The sequence below is a fragment of the Lutjanus erythropterus genome, chromosome 18 (genome assembly GCF_056507025.1).
Source record: "Lutjanus erythropterus isolate fLutEry1 chromosome 18, fLutEry1.hap2, whole genome shotgun sequence".
NCBI lineage: Eukaryota > Metazoa > Chordata > Actinopteri > Lutjaniformes > Lutjanidae > Lutjanus > Lutjanus erythropterus.
In genome coordinates, this window is record NC_139334.1 from 8,781,686 (window position 1) to 8,803,446 (window position 21,761).

The 21,761-nt window shown below is 40.2% G+C and overlaps 1 protein-coding gene across 2 annotated transcripts in view; it reads right to left on the bottom strand.

Moving 5' to 3' along the window:
- Window positions 1-5,413: 5,413 nt before the first annotated feature.
- akt1 (AKT serine/threonine kinase 1) overlaps window positions 5,414-21,761 on the bottom strand; it is a 48,607-nt gene continuing 32,259 nt past the window's right edge. For both annotated transcript variants that reach the window (XM_084743301.1, XM_084743302.1), the window contains exons 6-14: window positions 20,313-20,444; window positions 20,140-20,205; window positions 18,908-18,976; window positions 17,373-17,498; window positions 14,529-14,657; window positions 9,109-9,323; window positions 8,271-8,358; window positions 7,925-8,027; window positions 5,414-6,774 (exon numbers count right to left, since the gene is read on the bottom strand). In XM_084743301.1, coding sequence (XP_084599427.1) covers window positions 6,695-6,774; window positions 7,925-8,027; window positions 8,271-8,358; window positions 9,109-9,323; window positions 14,529-14,657; window positions 17,373-17,498; window positions 18,908-18,976; window positions 20,140-20,205; window positions 20,313-20,444 — 1,008 coding nt within the window. In that variant the 3' untranslated portion in view covers window positions 5,414-6,694. The remainder of the gene's footprint in view (window positions 6,775-7,924; window positions 8,028-8,270; window positions 8,359-9,108; window positions 9,324-14,528; window positions 14,658-17,372; window positions 17,499-18,907; window positions 18,977-20,139; window positions 20,206-20,312; window positions 20,445-21,761) is intronic.

Sequence of the window (21,761 nt, forward strand, 5' to 3'; positions counted from 1 at the left end):
AGTTGAAGAAAACAATTGATTTTCTTTGGCAACGACCTAAAATAATAGTTGAAACTGCCAGAGATTCAAATAGTGTGGACTTTCTTTCGTTAAAAATGTTTAATTGCATTCAAATATCATATCCCACGGTAAATTCAACTCACAGTACCATCTCAGTTTATCTTATCATTTGCTCTTAATTATAACCAAACAAAGCATCTGACTATGGTGATGTGTGGATGTGAAATATTAATCCAGCAGGAATACTTTTCACATGAGTCTAATAGCCGCTAGATGGGGCTCTAGTTCCAATTTACCACGTAGATCTGCAACCCTAAGATTTTTGTTACAAGATTAATTCAGGAAATTTAAAGACAATTCCACCAGTTATAGGCTATATCATTTCATATATTACCTATAATTGCACTGCAACAAAAATGCTGTAAAGTTTACTGTCACTTACTGGCAGCAATTAGCTGGTAAGTAGCTGTAAATACATTTTACAGTATGGTTACTGTAAAACAAAGATACTTTTTTAATCACAAAAATTTGATTTATTTCAAATATTGAACTTTTAAACACTTACATACATTTTAAATTTATTTTTTGAAGTGTTTTAGTTTGGCCGTTTCACATTAATCAGTATTAAGTATCTAATGATGATCATATATAATAATATATCAGACTTTTTTGACAGGGGTGGCCCAGGTGGGGCACCCACTTATGCAGGGGTGGCATGCAGCCTGCGGACACATCGACACACACGCATACATTAATGTACTATTTCTCATATCTACTTTAATTACTAACATGATAGTATCTTACAGTTTCTCGTTCCTATAATTAAAATGTGTATATCAAAAATAAATAGTCCAACTAATCACAGCTTCCATAAAGATTCCATTCTTTATTCTTTAAGTCCTTACAATTTAAGGAAACTGCACCACCATTTTTTTTTTTACATAACTAGGATTTACATGCAGGACTTTGCCTGGTCATGAAATGTTTTTTCATTGCTGTATTGGCACTTTTACTTAGGTAAGATATTGGAATACTTGTTTAATCGGTGGTGTAATGTCTTTTAGTTTTAGTTGACATTGCAGCTGCAGAATTCTGAACCATTTGAAGACTTTCCTTGTAATAAGTTTAGGTGGGTTTACGCTCCAGTTCACCTCTGCTCTTATGAAGAGACTTGTTAAACCTGTTTCTAAGGGCCCTGACCTTTGTCAAACTATAACTCCCCACCCTCATAATGAAAAAAAAAACAACAACAACAAAAAACACTCTTTCACCAGATCATGACACCAGTTTCTTCCACCAGTGCCCCTCCAGTTAGCAGTAGGACTATTTCCCACTGAAGACATTTTGACATGGTGACCTGCATGACACCACATTATCTGTAGCGGTCAGGTAGCGGTTCATGTTTTATCTCGTCCTGTCTTGCTCTCACTATCTCCAACTGTTTTTGTGATGTGTTTTGTTATGGTTGTATGCTTTTGCTGCAGTAACAGCAGGACAGTGCAGTCAGTAAAGAGAGCGCAAGTGCAAGCGCTGTGTGAGGCTGCATCTTGTCCATTTACACTGAGCGAGCTCCAGGCCTGTTTAGATGAACTGAGAAAGTTCCCCCAAGAAATGTTCTTAATTAGGAGCAGCTGAAAGTTAATGGTTTTCTCCCCACTTTCATACCTACTAGGTCCTGACAGCACTCAGATCTATTTTGTATTTATTTTAATTTGCATGTGTAAGCATGTCCACATGGATTTAAACCAAACTATTAAATAAACGTGGATTTTCTAAACAGATTATTTTTTTTAATTGTACAAAAGAGCTCTGCTTAATCTTAAATCTGGATTTGCTCATTTTAAACCTAGTTTTGCTAAACCTTGATTATAACTACTCTCATATCAACATTGTTGTATCTTATTTAACAAGCAGAAAATAGACGTTACTTAATCTTGATTTTGAGCTGCACCTGCTGTGTCTCATGTGTCTCAAAAATTCAGAATCTTCATATTTACATATATTCGGCCTACATTAATGTCACCCCCCCGCTGATCCTATATTGTGACATATAACAGGAACATTTTAGTCTCTAGTACAGAGAGGAGCTGTGGCTTGCAGGCCGTGTGAGTGACGTGTTCCCCACACAGCACAACACTACATCACCCAGGGGAGGCCTGCTGTGGCAGAGCTGCAGCCCCGACTCTGCGGTGTGTTTTGGGCAGTGCAGCTGGAGTCAGGTGAGGGATGGTTGTCAGGTGAGCGCCACACTGGGCCAAGCTTCGGTCTCGCAGTGTGGCGCTGTGTATTGTAGCTGGCCAAAAGACAGACTGTGAGCCCTGGCTGTCAACATCTGCTCCAGAGACTGTACCATCTGCCTGAGGCCCGGGGGGAGCATCCCTCCCGTCTCAGACCAGCTGCAGAGCCCCAGACATGGACCTGAGCGGTCCTGCAGAGGCAGAGAACACGGCCAAGACACAGTCAGAGCCGCTGAGTGCTGGGACATTTGTCTCACACACTTAAACCGTGTTTTATCTGCAGGGTGTGATCACACTGAGGTTTACATAAACAAACTTCCTCCTCCCATTGATTTATTGTTTACTTCTTAGTGGCAGAGTGAAGGTGCTTCCTACTGATGTGGCTATTAAAACTCAACGGAACAGTTCAAATATCTATATAAAATACAGTGTCTGGGATTAGTGAACCAGTAATTTAACATTTTGCAGTAGTTTGGTGATAGTTCAGCTACATTCATATTGGCATTGTGATTCAAGTAGTTAAATTACTTGTTGCCATTTTTGTGTAGTTAACTACCGAAACTTAATGCCACAAAAGGAAAGGAATGATTTATTTTCATTTTTATGCCTCCACACCAGCAGCAGCTATGGTCAGAGGAATTTTGTTTTCAGGTTGTCCATCTGTCCTTCCCTTTTTTTGTCAATGTGATATCACAAGAACGCCTTGAGGCACATACTGATTAGATTTTAGTGGTCAAAGGTCAGAAGTCAAGGTCACTGTGACCCCGTGTGCATCACATTCTCATGACTGAACCCTTGGAGGGAATTTCTTCAAATTTGGTACAAACATCCACTTAGACATGAGGATGAACTGGTTAGATTTTGGTGGTCAAAGGTCACTGTGACGTCACAAAACACATTTTTGGCCATAACTCAGGATTTCATACGCTAATAATAACAAAATTTCACACAAATATCTAACAGGATAAAATGATGAGGTGATGACATTTTATATTTAAAAGGTCAAAAGTCAACAGGATGGATGGAAATAGCAACTTGACTTGATAGTCAAGTACCTTTTTGCTAGCATGTGACTTTTTATATATTATTTTGTTATGATTTTGTATCACGTACATTGTTAATTTTTTTTTTTTTTTTTACAAAGCAGTTTGAACTATATTTTCTAAGCAGCTTTAGTGAGCTAATCTAGATATCTCTTGCAAAGCTTTGTTGTCAAACACTGGAGAAATGCAACTTAAAGAAACCAAGGAGAAAAACAAGGACTAAAAGATGAGGACATGATCAGGTGCAATCAATGGGACTGGGAAGGACATTTGAGTGAAAAAAAATACATAACTGCAGTAGAAAAGGATAAAAAGATGAAAAGATGCGATGCAAACTTTTTCTCCTTCCTAAAAACTCCGCTCATCATTGTAACACCATGCATTCAGTGGTTCTCAATCTGTGGGGCGGGTCCCTCTGGTGGGGCCTAGAGTCACTGCAGGTGGTGTATGGATGACCAGGGGAAAAAAACATGTTTATGACTGATGCAAAGAAAATAGACAAAACATGAGTTCAAACTGATGCTATCACGCTGATTTTTATTTTACTCAAATTCAACTTGGATTCTATTTCATTGGCTGCTTTTCTAATCACTGTTAATGATTGATAGAAAATTGCAGGTTGGGTATTTAGACAAAGTAACCAATATTTCATGATATAGTTTATTTAGTCAAATATGAGATTAATTATTTCTTGAGTTAATAATAATAATGTGGGTCTACAAGGCAGCAGTGCTTAAAGATTTTACAATAAAAGACAAGTCTACACAGCTTCTTGTTAAGACCTTTTATTTCATCAATTTGAAAGGAACAAGTAAAAACAGTGTACAAAGTTTATATTATTTGTTTACTAAAGCTGGTGTCCTCAGTCTCAGGAATATGGGAGGGCAGGTACAAAAAAAGTTGAAATAAAAAATAAAAAGTATAAAATGAATTTCCCTATTTTCAGAAGTGACAGCAAAAAGGGTGAGCGTGCATAGGAATAAGTAACAATGAGATTCAAAAACTGAACACAAGGTTTGCAAACGATTGAAGTGAAAACAATATCATAAAAACCATTACATTCAATAAACGTATGATGCACTTTTTGAAATCATCATCTCAAAAAAAAAAATTCTGAAGCGCTTTCTTGGAAGCTTCTTTGTACACTTTTGAAATAAGAGTTTCAGTCTCAGTTTAGCCTCAGCTGTCTGTAAAAAGGGGAGCAATCATTCAAACGAGCAATTCTTGTTTTATTTGTATCCACAACATTTGAATTTACATTATAAAAAGAAGCTAATTTAGTCTTTACCAACCATAAAGTACAAATAAGAGTCCAAATACAATCATTTTGGGGCAGCAAAGTGCATATCATTGGCACAGTAAAACTCATTTTAGTCAATGCTGGTCTCATATAAATAACTCAGAAGCTTGTGAAGGGAGAGAAGTCCCCCAAAGAAGCAAATCAAAGATGACTTTGTGTGTGTTTTTCCCCTGAAGCCCGGCTTGTTTGCAAAGTATTCCTAAAGATGTGTATTATGTTAAAGTGACCTCATTGAGGCTGCAGTGACTGCACTGGGTGGAAAACACCCAATACTCTTAACTGTACATGGAGGAAAAACCCAGAGGAGAAAAGAGTTTCTGATGGGTCAGCAGCTGACTGACCCTGATCAGAGGGAAACCAGGAGGTGTCTGCAGCACAGCATCGAGATAGCAAGGCATCAGGAACTAGAAGCACTTACTTCGGGGGGGCTGGAGGAGCTATTTATTATCCTGAACAGGAAACTACGGGTCTCTCAGTGACTCTGATGCGCAAACAGTGATGAGGAATCCACTGCAGGCCAGCTTTTACCTTAATGATTAATCACTCTGGCATTCCTTACATCAGACTGCGCTGCACAATTGATTGGTCAGACTAATGCATACCGATTATTGGTGTCAGTTTTGCATCAGGGAAGAAGAGAAGTGATGAGAAATCCTGTCCAGAAGACGGTGTTTCAGTCATAGGAGAATCAGCCAGGTGTTACAACACTTAAGTATGCAGAAAGATTGACTTTATTTGAGACGGTACATTCACCTTTGAAGCCAAAAATGTCTTAAAGTCTGAATTTGAATAGTTCAGAAGTCTTTAGAGAGGAAAACATGGATTCATTACTCTCTGCTCTTGTGGCGTTTTTGGTCCACAGTGCGCCTATTTCGATTTGAAATGGTTGATATTCAGTTGCACTGTAAAAAACAATGTTGAGAATGTTCATTAATTCAAGGCAACCGGCGTCACTAGATTTTTGAATCCAACTCAAACTCTTAAGTTTTGAAATGAACTAAAAGTTTTGCCAACCTATAATCTTTTGTTGAGATAATTTACTTTTCTTCTATAGATAAACTAGAATATTTGAGTTTTAGAAACCCACCAAGTTTTTTATCTGACACAATGGGCTGTGGACATGATTTGTCATTATTTAAGTACTTGAAAATGAAATGTTTGCAATTGAAAATATTAATTTATTTCCCATTATTACACAGCTTTGTTAAATACGCCACTAATTGGAATGGCACTCTAAGATCTGTTATTTCGGCACAGCAGACCGTTGCTATAAAAAAAACTGTTGCTATGGATGCTGTTCTGACCATAGACTCTTAAGGAACAATAAAATAATTTTGACATTAATATTTTGTGTCAAACTATTGATTTTCTTAAGTAAGTAGTTGTGTAACAAGTGGAATTATGTACAGTGTCATTACTGCAAAATAAACCCGTTTCAGGGTGATTCAAGGTCCTGGACCATGCTGTTGGGCTTTATTTCATAATAATTACCTGCTAACTGTACATGATCCCTTACTTATTCACTTTCATTTCAATAAGTTCACTCAACAATTTTTGAAATGCAAATTTTTTGGGTTTCTGAAACTCAGATAATCACGTCTGTCTAAAGAAGAAACATTAATTATTTCAACAAATCCTTATTAGTTGGAAAAACTTACTTAAAAACTCAAAAAGTTGCCTTGAAATTTTGAGTTTTCTCAACTTTTTCATTTTTACAGTGTGCATATTTTTAATACAAAATGGCCCTTTTCAAAATTCACATCCATGGCCTAATTTGTGCACAACATGACTACATTTCCCCTTTCATTATGGTGTATGGATGCCTGCTCAATATACAACATAATGACCAGGAAATGCAGGGTAGTGTTAACTCTGTCTTTCTCTGCGTGGTCAGTCTTCAAAAGGCCTCGCAGAACGACCACGGTTATCTTTGTTTTGTCTTGAATTTCCTCCTTCCTGGAAAACACACCTTGCAGATTGGAAATGTTACGTCCACCGACGGCATCTGCAGACAATGCTGGGAGGACAGGGGGCCGCGGGCCCCCGTCTTTCGAGAGTGCAGTCAGGTGGGGTGAGGGGAGACGGTGGGACCAGGGGAATGTATCAAAAGTCGTTTAGGCCGTCCCACTGGCAGAGTAGGAGAACTGGGGGAAGTGGGGTCTCCGCTCGCTGTCGAAGGACTCCATACTGTCATCTGAGGAGAGAGGCCAAAGAAATGATTACGTCTTGTAGAGCACAGGGATGGGTGATATGACAATATATAAAACTGTCTATTTTTAGTGTACTGTTCAGCTGTAGTATAAGAAAGTTAGTGACCCGACCCCAGTGTTAAAAAAGGATGAGCCAAAACCAAGTACTGTGTGTCTGCACCACAAATTGGTTAAATTTTCTGTACTTTGGTAAGTGAAACAAACAGTTAGTGATGCACCTGCTTGGTCATCAAATCCACATTTTTGTGTATCTTTTGAAAGCTCCAAATGTTCATCTCTGACAAAATGTTCCTTCAAAAATATAACTTTGTTTGATAGTGTCAATATCACCCAGTGCAAATAATCCAATATGAGGTTAAGGTTACTTTACTGTCTCCCACAGGAGAAATTCTCTTGTATTAAAGAGAAATGGTGCATCAGACCAGACATCACAAAAAGAAAATATAAATAAATAAATAAAAAAAAATAAAAACACATGTGCCTGAGGACAACCAATCTATTATATTACTACCATGTCATCTCTTACATTTTACAGACTTGCTGCCATTCACATGCATCTGATAACTGTGTCATGATATTCTGTTTCAATGGCACAGACTCTCCAGAAGAGGGGAGACTACACTCAGGGGAGCTCAGTACACCTGCAGAATGGTTCCTTTACTCACAAAACTAACCCAAGTCTCACACCAACAATGCTGTACAGAAAAAAAAAAACACTCAAGGTAACCTCTGACTAAGTGATTTTGTTCCATTTATAAGTTTCTCTTATGAGCCTGACACCTTACATTTCAATACATTCAAGAAAAAATGAAAGAAAGCTGTGTTGATCATTTCTAGTTTTCACATGATAACTGATACAGTGACCCTGAAACGCTGCTTTCGTCTTGGTGAAATGAAAGTGTAATTTCTCCTTCTTAATAACGTCTCACAGGAGGTGGAGGGAAATTTATCAAACAAGCACGGTGGCAATTCTTCTTCTTCTCTCACACAATCCCCAGCTCTCATCTGCCTCACTATCACTTTCAAACACCATAAAGCTCCACAATAAGGACTCTGATGATGTGACGTTGTGTAAGACCACCTAGCTGAAGTCGTGTCCAGTATACTGTATGCGTGTGTATGGTTTGGTGCTACCTTGTCCGGGTGGCGTAATAGTGATGGTCTGTGCTGTGAACTCCTCGTCAAAATATCGTGTATCCGTCTCCGAGGTAACTTGGGGCTTAAACGGCGGGACCAGCTGTTGGAGAAGAGACGCAAACATATCAGCACATCAGCACCGTCAATCAGTTTGATAACAGCTGTCCTCCTGATGACAATCTAAATGGTTTATACATGCTGGCCTTTCAAGTGACGCAACCATATTGATCCCCTGGGGGCAAAAGAAATGACGTTTATCTGAGCCTGGTGTCCTGTCAGTGACGACAAACGCACACAAAAAAAGAGGAAGACATGAAGCGACATGAACAATTTAGAAACCGACCTTCTTCTCATAAACATCTTGCCATTCAATTCCTGCGAAGAACTTGTGCTGCATGATTTCCTTGGCATCATCAGGCCCTCCACCTAACCTGAGAAGTGCAAAAGGACAAGTTATGTCAGATTATTAAACATTAATAGATATGCAAACTGGAAGCTGCCTCTTTTCATAATTTTATTAACACTTTTCTAGGTATTTGAGTTATTTGAGTAAAGATGTACTGATCTGATTTTGGATATCTGCTGATAACTATTCTATATGGTTAACAACACTCTTTTTCCTTGATGTTTATGATTATTGTCATTAATATTATAATTATTAATATTAAACATATTATTATCAATAGCGGTAGTAGTAGTATTACCATTACCAATCAACTATTGTGGGGTGCTGTGGGATTCTGCCTTGTGACATTCACATGCACAGCTGATAGGCTGAGAGATGGCCCTCATTTGCATAATTATCTCATGATGTATTGCTAAGAGTTTATCTTTGCCATTTTCAGGTATAAAATGCAAATGTTACTGTTTGTAATGTGTTTGTTCAGAACATGGTAGTTAATGTTGGTAATCGTCATTTTGTCGCTGGTTTATTGTTACACCATGAGTGAGGTGGCTAGCATATCTCTTCAATCCAGCTGTTTAATGATACGGTAACTGGAACATGTTTCCCTTGTATTAAGATGCAAACGCAGAGTAAAAGTAAAAGTGCTATGTGCACTGTGTAACCTAGTGCTTGCAAATTGAAAACACATAACAAAGATGTGGTGTTATGAATGAGAGCCTGACATGAATATCACCGATATCAATTCGATGTAGAAGATACAGTAGATGATCCTCACCTCTGCATCGGGTCTTTCTTGAGAAGGCCGGAGAGCAGCGAGCGTGCCTCGGGGCCGAGTGTGCGAGGGAAGCGAATGTCTTCCATGAGGATGAGCTCGAATAGCTTCTCGTGGTCCTGGTTGTAGAAAGGCAGTCTGCCACACATCATCTCGTACATCACCACCCCCAGACCCCACCAGTCCACAGCACGGCCGTAGTCGTTGTCTTCTAGCACCTTAGGGGAGAGATAAGTTTGTTTAATGCAGCTGTTTGTGTTGCACGTCAACTACTAAAGTTTTTTAGTATGCATGTTTTTACATGACAACACTATGGTCTTATAATGCAGCAAAAATGTCTGACATGTTTTTTCACTTAATTTTTGTACAAAAAGATAAAGAACATTTTTTTTCACTATCTGTGGCCATATAGGACGAGAACCTCCAAACATCAGACATTAATGTGAAGTGCTTCAGCTTTGGAATATGTCTGATGTCTGATCAGAGACATACTCAAAGATAATTAATTGGGAAAAGACTAGGAGCAAAGTGTTTCTCCTGTATAGAGAAAAATGATCTGTTGATATATGATGAAAGAATATTTATAGCGTAGAACCTTATGTGAAGTATAATTTAAACAAAAGACAAAGTTCCCTATATACACAGGTACGTACAGGAACATTACCATCAGCATGTTTAATGCCACTACACTCCAGGGGAGAAGAGACATTGTTGTGTGAGCTAGTTGAAAAAGACAGTGAAGTTTTGTTTTTGCTGTACAATCTGCAAGGACCTGAGAGAGGTACTTCTTTACTAATTTCATCCATTTATGTTGATTTCTTTTGGCTGGATGAGTATGAAAAACATGAGTTCTGCTTTAGAAAGGGAACATTTTTGTGGCAGACTTTATTTGTCAAACTTGGGAGAGAAGGCAGAATATTTTGTGTAAAAAGAAAAGTAATATTATACTGAAAGGCAATGTAATGAATTCTTTGAACACTGTAACTGTACTTTTGGTGTCTTGTAAACCCATGAGGGTCGGACACTTTGGGTGCATGACACAAAAGTAAAAATCAAGCCCAAGCACCTTTTTCCTGTATTTTATGTTCTGCAAAAAAGTTTGCATATGGGTAAACATAGGCCTGTTGGCAATACTGCAATATCTGTGATAGGCCCACATCAGGCCAATATGGGGCTTAAATATCAGTCAGGCTCTAATGTTGCTACAGTTTAAAGTTCAACCAATAAGGCTGTGTTTAAACATCAGAGGGCGGTGAAGACAGCAGCTCTTTAGGCTGAATATACAAACCCTAAAGCAACTGGGCTGTCCCCATCATCCCCGCCCCCGCCCCACTAAAATCACCTGCTCTCCCCCCTGGTCTGGGCTTTTGAGGCCGCCACAGCCAACACTGACTCACATCTCACATTAGGAGTGAGGATAGAGTTTCCCCTGGAGCCCTGCATATTTAATCACCACAGGGCCGTCCACACGCACGCACACACACACACACACACACACGCACACACACAGATCAACAAGCAGCAGAGGTGTGGGTCGCTTAAATAAGCAAATGTGTGGCAACAAACATGGCCAAGTCTTACAAACAAACCGCTCAATGAACTTGGGCAGAGTCACAGAGAGGGAAATGTTTAGTCTTATTATTTCCATAGGATGACTTTTCTCCACAGCTCCTAATGAGACAAACTCTTCCAGTGTTAGTGTGCTTACAAAACAGTGCAACCTGTTGCATGACTAATGTGCTGCTGAGCAGAGTTGTTCCAAGGTCTCTGGGGACATGTACTGGATTCTACCTCGCCAGGCGGATGTTGAAGGTGAAATCAAGACAATGAGAACAGTCTGTTCTCTTAAACCTCGAGCAGCGTGATGCTCGGCAATTCAGCCCTAAGAATAGACACTTAGGTAAAAAGACGTGGGCAGATTAATAGAATTAGATATGGACACAACAGTGCACAGGCCGAGAGAGGGTCCTGGAAAACAGATGGACGGATGTGTCCGTAAAAGGAACAAAACTGCTGCTTGTGTGTGCACGTGCACGCAGCCGCGCGTGTGTCTGTGGGCACTCCGCCTGGTGCTGCGGTGAGCGGTGAGCATCGAGGAGGAGGATTGGGAGGGCAGGGGGAGTAACGTGAAGCCGGTGTGGGGCTAGGATTACTGGGCCGTCTCTATTTCCAGCGCTGCTGTCGTGTGATTCACACCGTGCGACAGCTGGGCCCGCAGCTGCCCCATATATGTAGAAGAGCGCCACAGCTGTGAAGCTGCCAGGAGCGCAGGAGCCAAGCTCATCCCTCATATACGTAACCAGGACTGCTTGCCTGCCTGCTTGGGCCTCAGCCCCAAACTAATACTGTTACACTGCCCCAAAGGAGCCTAGACGGGGGAGGAGAGGAGGAGGAAGGAGCAAATAGAAGCAAAAACACTTGCTGGTGCTCTGGAGCTTCACTCTGTGTACTTTTTTTGCTCACAAAGTTCTGACAGCCATGTATCGTCTAAGCTCATAAACCCTGATCAGATATGTATTATATATGCCAATTTTAATCATGTTCAGGTGCCCACAGATAAGATTTCAGCAATCTTATAACTTTATTGCAAGCCACACTGTGCCACATGGATCTAATGAGGTTGCGTACGATATGAAGTTTGATGTATGTAGACTGCATGTTAATCACACCTAATGAATATTAGGCTACGACGCAAGTCAAGAAAATATCATCTGCATCATTCATCTTTGAATAATCAAGCTGCAGCAAAAGTGATAATTGTGTGTCTGGACAAACATTCAAGTAGAGGAGAAGGAGAATGTGGACCCAGTTGGGAACAAAGGCCAACTTAAGATGCTAATTTTGCAAAGACAGCTTGAGTTAACATTAAGACAAATTATGCCAATTTTTGCATAAGTGTAGGTCATGGCTGCTAGTTTTATTTATTTTATTAAAAAAGAAAGGAAAGGCATCTTAATTTAACAGGGAAAACAAATGTTATACTAATATAGAAATGTTATATACCTATTTCTTAGCATGCATAAATGTCATTACATGCTGTATACCTACTGTTAGTTAGCAATGTGAAAGATATCACCATATTTCTTTCAAGTTGGCCATCTTTCATCTGGGACGGCCCAAATTTGCACAGTGTATACCCAACAAAGCATTCATTGACCGCCATTTATCTTCCAAGTTCATGAATCCTGGTCAGATATGTAGAAATACGTCAATATTTATTCAGGTTTTAAGGTTTTAATCTTAGAGATTAAGGAAGCATGCAAAATTGATATATTCACTTCTCTGACAACATCGCTACAGTTTTTGTGTCCTTTGAGATTTCTAATCCGGGTCTGAAAAAATGTTTTAATTTGCCCATTTCATATTAATTAGCATTAAAATTAAAGTAGAATGTTCGACGAATGAGTAAGCATTTGTTTATGAATTGTACAAAATCAATAATCTTGTAGAAGGAGTAGATGTTTAAAACAGTTAATTTAGCAATATGTTGGAATCTGGCAGGCAGTCACTGAACTACAAGTCCACAAAGTGTAATTTCAGAGCAGTGAGCTTTTGTTTTTGGGATGACAGGCTTAGCTTTAGATTGACAGACAACTGACAGTTATAAAAAGCTGATCAACTAACAGTGTAGGACTCATCGCCATGTATTATTGTCATGTTATAACGTTACACTCCTCTTGTGCAAACCTGCCTGATCTTCATCGAGTCTGGGGAGGAGTGGACAGGGGAAACAATTCACTTCAACAATAGATTGTATATTAAATTGGGCTTCAACCTATTTAATATACTGTGTGCGGCTTCAACTCACTATATGGACTGCAGTACTAATTTTTAGACATGCAACTGCTACATATTGTTGCTTTAAGGAGCCCACAGACTGTGAGATTTCAGTTTCAGTGGCAAGATTAAACCTGCGCAAGTTTTTCTTTGCAAATATTCCCCAAAAAGCTAATTCCCTCAGCCAATAATGCTTTTCTTCTTCTAAGTACTTAATAAAAATGACAAAGTGAATTTGTCCCACTCCTTACTCCAGAGACAAACTGGTCAGGCTTTTGCAGATTGGGTCTCCACTCCCTCCCTCCCACTCTCTCCCTCTTTCTCCCCCCTGCTCTGGGTGGAATATTCCCAGACGTTACAGCATTCCTGTGCAGCACACACAACAAGGTCATTGTTTACTGCAGAACAACCTGTAACACTGCCTGGCCCGCACTCCATAGAGACGCTCGCCAGCGACCCTGTTGCCATGGTAACGCCCCCTGATGTCTCCATGCTCTCCGCTGCCGAGGCTGGAACTGTCATAGACTGTGCTGCTCTCTGTGGATGAACGAAGTGGAGCTAGACAAGAGTTAAAGGATGGACAGGTGGAGAACTCTGAGGAATGTTTAAAAAAGGTTTATGAAACTTTAAAAAACACACATTTTTCTATGTGTGATGTGAGGAACATGGATATTCACATGCTAGCCCAGCTGATGGTTAAAGGCAGGTTTGCACTGACTGATGGAATAAAACAGGTACATGTTCCTAACTGAGCCAACCTGAAGCACTGTGGGATAGCGTGCTCATGATGTTTCTGTCTCTGCCCAGGTCAGGCGAGGCATCCAGGGCAGCAGTGTGGGGCTGTAGCTCCCCTGTTGCCACACAACAGCTGTAACCCAATGTGGTCTCTCTTTTTTTTTTTTTCACTTCCAGTGGCGGAAGCTCACGTTTCCTGAGATGTTGCCAGCCAATCACCCCCTCCTTCTGCTTCTCCCCTGACCAGAAAATTCCAAATGGAGGCTAAAAACAACGATGCAGCAACTGTGTCAACATGGGCACCCTACTCCCGGAAAACATTTTTACGGCAACAGGCGAGGGGCAAGTGCAAACACTCACACACACAATGGCATATCGGGTTACACGGCCCGCTCCAACACTTGTCATACCTGCACGCAATAGGGAGTAGCCACACCCCTCCATACAGCAAATATGAGAGCAGGCTGCCCTGCCCTGGGCACACGGACTGCACACTCATTAACTCACAGTCTTCAGCTGCAGATTAGAAAGGCATTTTGGGACAGCTGCCCTTTCTTCAACATGCTTCTCATCCCCTGATGTCCAACAAAACACGCTGCACTTTTGTTTGGAATCTCAAGTCACGTGTGATTAGGACCAACATTCACTTTTGGCCGCATGATGTTATTCCTGGTCTACTTTAAATGATGTCACTTTGTAATAAGCAAGAAAAGACAGAGCTCCCAATACATACATACATAAAATATGTCAAAGTAAAGAAATATAATATATGCAGGAAACGAGGGTTTACTGGATGGGTTGATAGTGGCCTTACATGTAACTTTGAGACTCTAATTTGTCATCTATTTGACTTTGTTCCAAGAAAAGCTGAAGTCAAGACTTCAGGTAGGCTGAATCACTGTCGTGGTTACCTCAGGTGCTAGGTACTCTGGTGTCCCGCAGAATGTTTTCATGGTGGCGCCATCCTTGATCCCTTCCTTACACAGACCAAAATCTGTGATCTTTATGTGTCCGTCTTTGTCCAGCATGAGGTTTTCCAGCTGAAGGGGAACAGAAGGGAGTCAAATGTTAGCATCATCGTAAAATGACTCAGAAGTAAAATCATTCTGGGAGGTGATGGGGATATTAACTCATAATCATACAAAAATACAGGAAGTAAGGTGTCCATCAAATTACTGAGCAAGTATTAAGTGAATTTCTGACATAATTGCGTAATTAAATCTTAATGGGCCCTTTTTCATCAAATAAGCCCCGGTTCTTAGACTGGTTCCTTTCAAGATCCTTGGAACCTTGGAAGTAGGGGCTGATTCTCTAAATAGTACCACTAGTGGAGTGGAACCATTGTAATCAAGGATGTCTTCCACAGAGGACACTGCACAATATACAACAACCTGTAGAACATGACACACTCGCTTTGGTTCCCAAGGAAAACATGCTATTCACTGGTTTGTGTTGGGGACCCACTTTTTAAGGTTCTGAACCAGTTTATTTTTTGGTGGAAATGCTCAGAATAGTTCAAGAGGTTCTTTGTTGATCCATGAACTATCTTTATACAAATTCAAGAGGATGTGACAAGGTAACATAATCAATCATGTTACTTTGATGACATCCATCATATCACAATCCTTAAACATTAGTCATAATTTTTATTACTTAAATTAAAGATATACAACTCCACTTGGCCTTTTGACTTGAAAATACTTGATTAATTCCTCCGAGCCGAATGATTAAAAAGTATGTTATTTAAAGTGTGCCATGAATCAATTCACTTGCCTTCATTTTCTAAATTAACCAACTTTAATACAATTCATTCTTAGCAAGTCAGCACTTAATTCTCCACATCCATTTTGTTTGAATGAATCCGAAAGCATCCAACCAAGCTGTAGCACAGAACCATGAAGAACTAATGTTACGTTACTGAGCCCTAGTTGTAAAAAATTATACATACATATACATACACTATAAATAAAAACTGCAGTAGTCAAGAAAAAATAAATTGCAGTATGCAAAACATTTGGGTCGAGAATTACAGACGTAGATGCAACAATTTTCAACTTTGCTGGGCATTTGAAGTTGCAGTAAGAACAGCAAGTCGAGGCTCTTGGGACTTGGGACTTATCAGTCTTGACTTGGGACTTGGGATCAAAGGAGGATCAAGACTCTGGGACTGTCACAGTGCAAAGACTTGACACTTACTTGTGACTTGCAAAACAATGACTTCCTCTTAAGGATGTCTACATATATCAGCAAGGTCAATACAAGACTTTTTAATTAAATTAAATTTTGCAAAAATTCTTCACATCAAATGGGAAAAATAAAGGTGTAATCTTCTCAGTACATACAGATACTGTCCGTTCAAAATTATACAGAAGGCCAAATGACAAAAACTGGTTCAGTTAAAGAACATTTGTCCACATATGTTTATTATCATATACCTAACAGACAAGATAACATAGGCCTTCGAATTCAACTCTTGCACTGGAGTGAAATTTAGATCATTTTAGATCACCATTACAGCAATGGTTTAATTAGTAAATGTGAATTTAAGACATTTTAAGACTTTTTAAGGAACACTGTAGTGATAGAAAGACATGTAAAAAGGGCCTTCCCCTTGAATTAAACCAAAAAAGTTTGTCATCACACAGTACACCTCAGCTCTTTTTATTCTTAATTTCATGACTTTCCAGTGGAGCGGAGGCATGTAATGATGAATGCTAACATGTCATGAAGGGCTTTTCTGTAGCAGAGTAAACTGATGTGCAATGACAAAGGTCTATTAAAAAAATCTTTTTCTGTCACCTTCTCTTTTTTAAGAAGCCAAGTATCAACATTTTCTTGCAAAAGTTGAAAGTACCCTTAAACAGCGTACGTGCAGTAGTGATTTCATGTCCAGGTATGGGATGTGCATCATGCAGCGTCATGACATGAGGTTGCTTGGCCTTTTAATATCACTGTGTCCTCCCTCCCTCCCTCTCTGTCTCTCCCTCTCAGTTAAAGTCACCTGGCAGCTGTAGCTCACACGTGGCCGGCAGCGCCCGGCCAGAGTCAGCACATCCTCCAATCCTGCTACCCTGGCATTTTCAGGAGAACCCTAGCAGGCTGGGAGCCTGCCTCATAAACCCAAGGGAGAGAAGGGAGGAAAAGAAGGGAGGGAGGAAGAGAGTGAGCGCTGTGCTGACCTGACTGGTTTTATCAGCTGGAGGTAGTGGGGCTACAGATGCCCACTGCAGCACTGATAACCCCCCACAGCCCTCCTAAACCCAAACATGTCCTTATCAGTCTGCAGCATCCATCTCTGATTCCATCTTTAGAGTTTGAGAGGTTTGCTTAGTAAATACTTAAAAAGGCAGCAGCCTTTTCACTTTACAATGATAATAAAGATTTTCTCTTTGTGAACAAATAGAGTTGTCCTGCCAGCATTTAAAATGACATCAATCACACTCAAAGTGCTCAGATATCCCACTGTGGGCACTGTATGCATGCTATAACAGGAGGCGGCGGCGATCTGTTCAAAGAGGACTGGTGGTTATTTCTGTCGAGCTGCAATAAGCGTATGGACCAAGCCTCCCTCCAGCTGCAGTGAGGTCTGGAGACTGATCTGGGGGAGGCAGATCAATAAGCGCTGGCCACTGCCACTGCTCTGGATGAAGGCGAACCCTATTTATATCCTGCCAGCGGAGAAATGAAGGGAAAGGGGGGAGAAAGAGAAAGACAGAAGAGAGAGGCTGACAGTGAGGATGCGTCTCTTCGCTTACCTTTAGATCTCGATAGACCACGTTTCTTTCAGCATGCAGGTAGTCCAGGGCTGACACTATCTCTGCACCGTAGAACCGTGCCCGCTCCTCTGAGAACACGCGGTCCCTTGACAGATGGAAGAAAAGCTGAGGGGAAACAGGGGAGATTGGCAGCGAGAAAGCAGAGGACACAGAGTTCGTTAGTCTTTCACAGCCTGTTCAAGGTGGGACTGTTGCACTATTATTCCGCCTTGCCATTTAGTATAGAAGTTACTTCTACTTCCTACTTTGTAGTGCTTTGTTATGGGGGAATTACTGATTATTTTTATTTTAAATCATTGTGTGCCTCTTTCCCAAAATCAAGGCTGATTTCAAGGTAAATGGACGGACAATAACATATAGAGAAGAAGAGTCCTTGGTGTATACATCAGTACATATCACACATTACAGCCATAACAAGACAAAAACAACGTAAAAGATGTAACAAGACAAACCAGGCAAGAGAAGGAGACTCGACTAAATAGAGAAGGTGAGGTTCAGTTAGCTTTCCACAGAAACAGCTGAAAAAATGTCCTTCAGAGGGTGACTTTTCACTTTTATACTTTGAGTACATTTCAGAGGCTGTATTTTTTCACTTTTACTTGAATAAAGAAAGTATGTTTACTAGAGTCTTTTATTCTTTTTTTTTACACAAGTATCTGTAATTCTACTTGACTAAGAAATGTGTGTATTTTTAGGGGCAGAAACAAAACCAGATTGAGGTCTATGTAAAAGGGTGAGCCGGAAGAACAGGACAAAACACTGTTGTGTTACACCTTCACTGTTGTTTGTGATTAGCAATGGTCCTTTTATAACGTTACTATTGCAGAAGAATTGATGCCCCATTTATCCAGGAACACGTAAAAAGCTTTGTGTTAAATTATTAAGGTTATCCGCTCTACATGTGATTAGAAGAGAACAGAGGAGCAGAACTGCTTGTCGACCACTGTGGTCTTCACACTATATCTTTACAGTGTTGTGTTACGTCACACTGTTTTTGCTTCCACTACAAGGGGTGTCACAATTTCAATATCGAAAATCAAAGATAGAAACTGTGATTCTCCCAGTATTTTCTTCTTCTCTCCACCACATGCCTTCTTGCAGCATCCCACATGTGTCTGAAGAAAAAAACAACACTGACTAGCTTACCGGCCACTGTATCAAACTTAACAGACTTCTTTTTAGAGAAGAAGAATTTGAAAATATAAATGTCTGTCAGGGTCAGGCCATAAAAGCAAAGATCTGTTGTCTTTACAAATCAAGTCTAACTCTGTTCTAACAGTGGCATAATGGCATGTTTAAATCTAAAAATCTAATTGAATCGTAGCCTTAAAGTCAAAAGTCAAATCGAATTGTGGATTTGGAGGATTGTGGCACCCCTAACTGCAACCGCAGCATGCATGTCAATGAAAAATAGCAAAGGCAGCGTAGAGAAGTGTGTTTGTCGCCCCATCTCTTTGTAAAAAGGGCTCCTGAGACCTTCAAGTGCAGATTTAGTGATGGTTAAAATGGCTTACCTCACCACCGTTTGCATACTCCATGACGAAACACAAGCGGTCATGTGTCTGGAAGGAGTATTTCAGTCCCTGCAGACAGAGAATGAGAACGCTTAAAGCAGAACTAGATGATGTTTCAAGTCAATTCAAGAGGAAGCTGCCATTTCAGCAGCCAAATGAAACACATAAACATTACACTGCATGTTGCAGCTGTGACCCCACAGTTACATTTTTAAAACATAAATCAACATCTTTGAATTATCAGGTTCTATCTGTCTTCTGAATGGTTTTGAAATATTGAGCTTCAATGTTTTTGCTTTCCTCATAACAAAAATGATGTGTGGAAGAAGTCTCTTTCATGCATGAAAATGACAGACACCCTAAATGTATTTGAAACATACAACATAATCATTTAATGAACTTAAAGGCTTAATAAAGCCTCATATTTACGAAGTTTAAGACCATTTAAAATTTTTAAAGATAGATTTAAGATAGGATTTGTCCAAGCTGTCAGTAAACACACCAGAAAGATAGCTGATTGTTGAGTCTCATTCCCAGGACATCAAATACTGACATTTTAAGTTGCCAAAGCAGCCCAAGCACAGGTTCTTTGCGCTCTCTATAAATGATGACTAAATGAGATTATGTTTAGTCTATACATTATTTATATCTTTTTTGTTGCAGATAATGTCTTTAAAGGCCAAAATTGCTTCTAACTTCACACCTCACATAATGTTAATAAACTATCACAGAGAAAGAATGTGTGAATAATTCAATTTTGACAAAAAAGAAAAAAAAAAGTCAGGTAGAACCTATCTATCTGCTGTTTTGTCCAAGGGGACAAATCATCTCATGAGAAGAGCATAAAAAAAAAACAACAACATAATGTATTCAGGCCTTTCCACTACTGTTGTATGTTAAACATTGGTCCCATTCATTGCACAAAGCACATCACATTATGTGTTGCCTCCACCCACCACTCAGGCTAACATTGTTCGAGGAGCTTTTCACTACAACCTACCTCAGACATACAGAGAAAGAGTTAACTGATAAAAAAAAAGAAAAGCTCCAGTGTTGCCATAAAAGGCCCAGCTCGACTGTAGCCTTTGTACGAACAGCTCTTCAAAACATTCCTGGTAAAACTGCCCCTCTCTTTTTCTGAATGGATGCTGCTGGGTTGGAGTGAAGAGGCTCCCTAGGATCTGTGTGAGTTAAAATAAGGTTTGGTTTAGGTATACGAAGAGGCTCCTTACTGTCAAGAACGGATGCTTTGAATTCTGGAGGACTCTGTTCTCTGTGAGTGTGTGCGCCACTTCATCCTGGAAAAAAAGCCATAAAGAGTGTTTGTGCAACTCTCACAATGGCTAACCATTTAGGTATCAGTCATGTGCTCCACTGCCCTCCCCCCTCGTTGGCATCCACTCACTTTTGCTACGATCACCTCCTTCTTCAGGATCTTCATGGCGTAGTAGCGTCCTGTGGCCTTCTCCTTTACCAGGATAACTTTGCCAAAAGTGCCTTTTCCCAGGAGTTTGAGGTATTCAAAGTCGTGCATAGTCTGGAGAGCCAGAGCAGAGAAAGTGGCATCTGGTTACACACAGAAGCATTAACAAACTCATGCTCTAACTAGCCAGGACACACAATCCCACTGACAACAACACAGAAGCATTAAAGGCACTATTTCACCAACCATGCAATTTCCACTGCTCTAATGGTTTAGCCTATATGTGGTTGTGTCTCAGTTAACCTCTGACCTCGGTACTGACGAGAATGTTGAAAATGGTTGTGTGGTGGACATCCAATCCGGTGGCCTTGGACCTTTATGTCATGACACATGTGGGGGTTGTGAAACCTGGTGGACACGCTATCTGGTGCTAAGCCACCCACGGCTGATGTTAGGAAAGTAGAGAGTGGCTGGTGAGGGGCAAAAGAAGGTGAGCTGAAGTGGTGCAAGTGCAAATAAAGAAGAGCGAGGTGAAGGAGAAGAGCAATGGTCAACTTGGAGGACAAGGATATTCCACAGAGCCTACAGGTCTGATAAGTGAAGCCAATGCAGCAGTGTGGTAAACCTGCATTCTTTCTAATGGCCAGCAGGGAGCGACTCCACTGGCTGCAAAGTGAAGTCTGATTGTATGTACTCTGATGGCAAAATGATCCTACTTCTCACTTGAGATCAAACTCTCAAACTAGACAGTGCTTACCAAATTACATGTGTTGTTATATTCCTCTATTGAGAATAATTGTGGTATTAAAAAATAAAATATTCACATCATGTTAATAATGCACATATGATAATGTAATATGTAAATAATCCTAGCTCAAATATGAATCAAGATCACAACAAGATAGCCACCAATGTGTGTCTGGTTTCACCGTTTCACATAACTCTGATCAAACTGTCAAACTAGGCAGTGTTGGCCAAATGTGGATCAATATGCTGTTACAATGTTGCCTGTCTCTTTTCTGAAATATATTTTAGTGCACCATTTAGCTGTAATATGAGAAACTTTGTGGCAAGGCAGACCGCCATCATTTCCTGCTGAACAGATGAGCCAAAACGAAGCACCACGCACAGCTCCACGCTCTCCTTGGTACTGTGCATGCTCTCGTTGCAAAAAACAAAGATGGCAGCCCCCATGATGCCAAACTCAAGGCTTTAAAATGGTAGCCCACAAACCAGTGGGTAGTGTCATGTTTGTTTCACACTTCGTATTAGAGCTGTCACAATATCAGATTTTCACTACACCATTATCATGGCCAGAAGAATTCACAATAATGACATCATTGTGATATCTAGAGAAAATGAGGGGAAAAAATACTACCAGTCAAATTCATCTTTAACTTTGTTTATTGTCTGTTTTGACTCTTTTTTTTA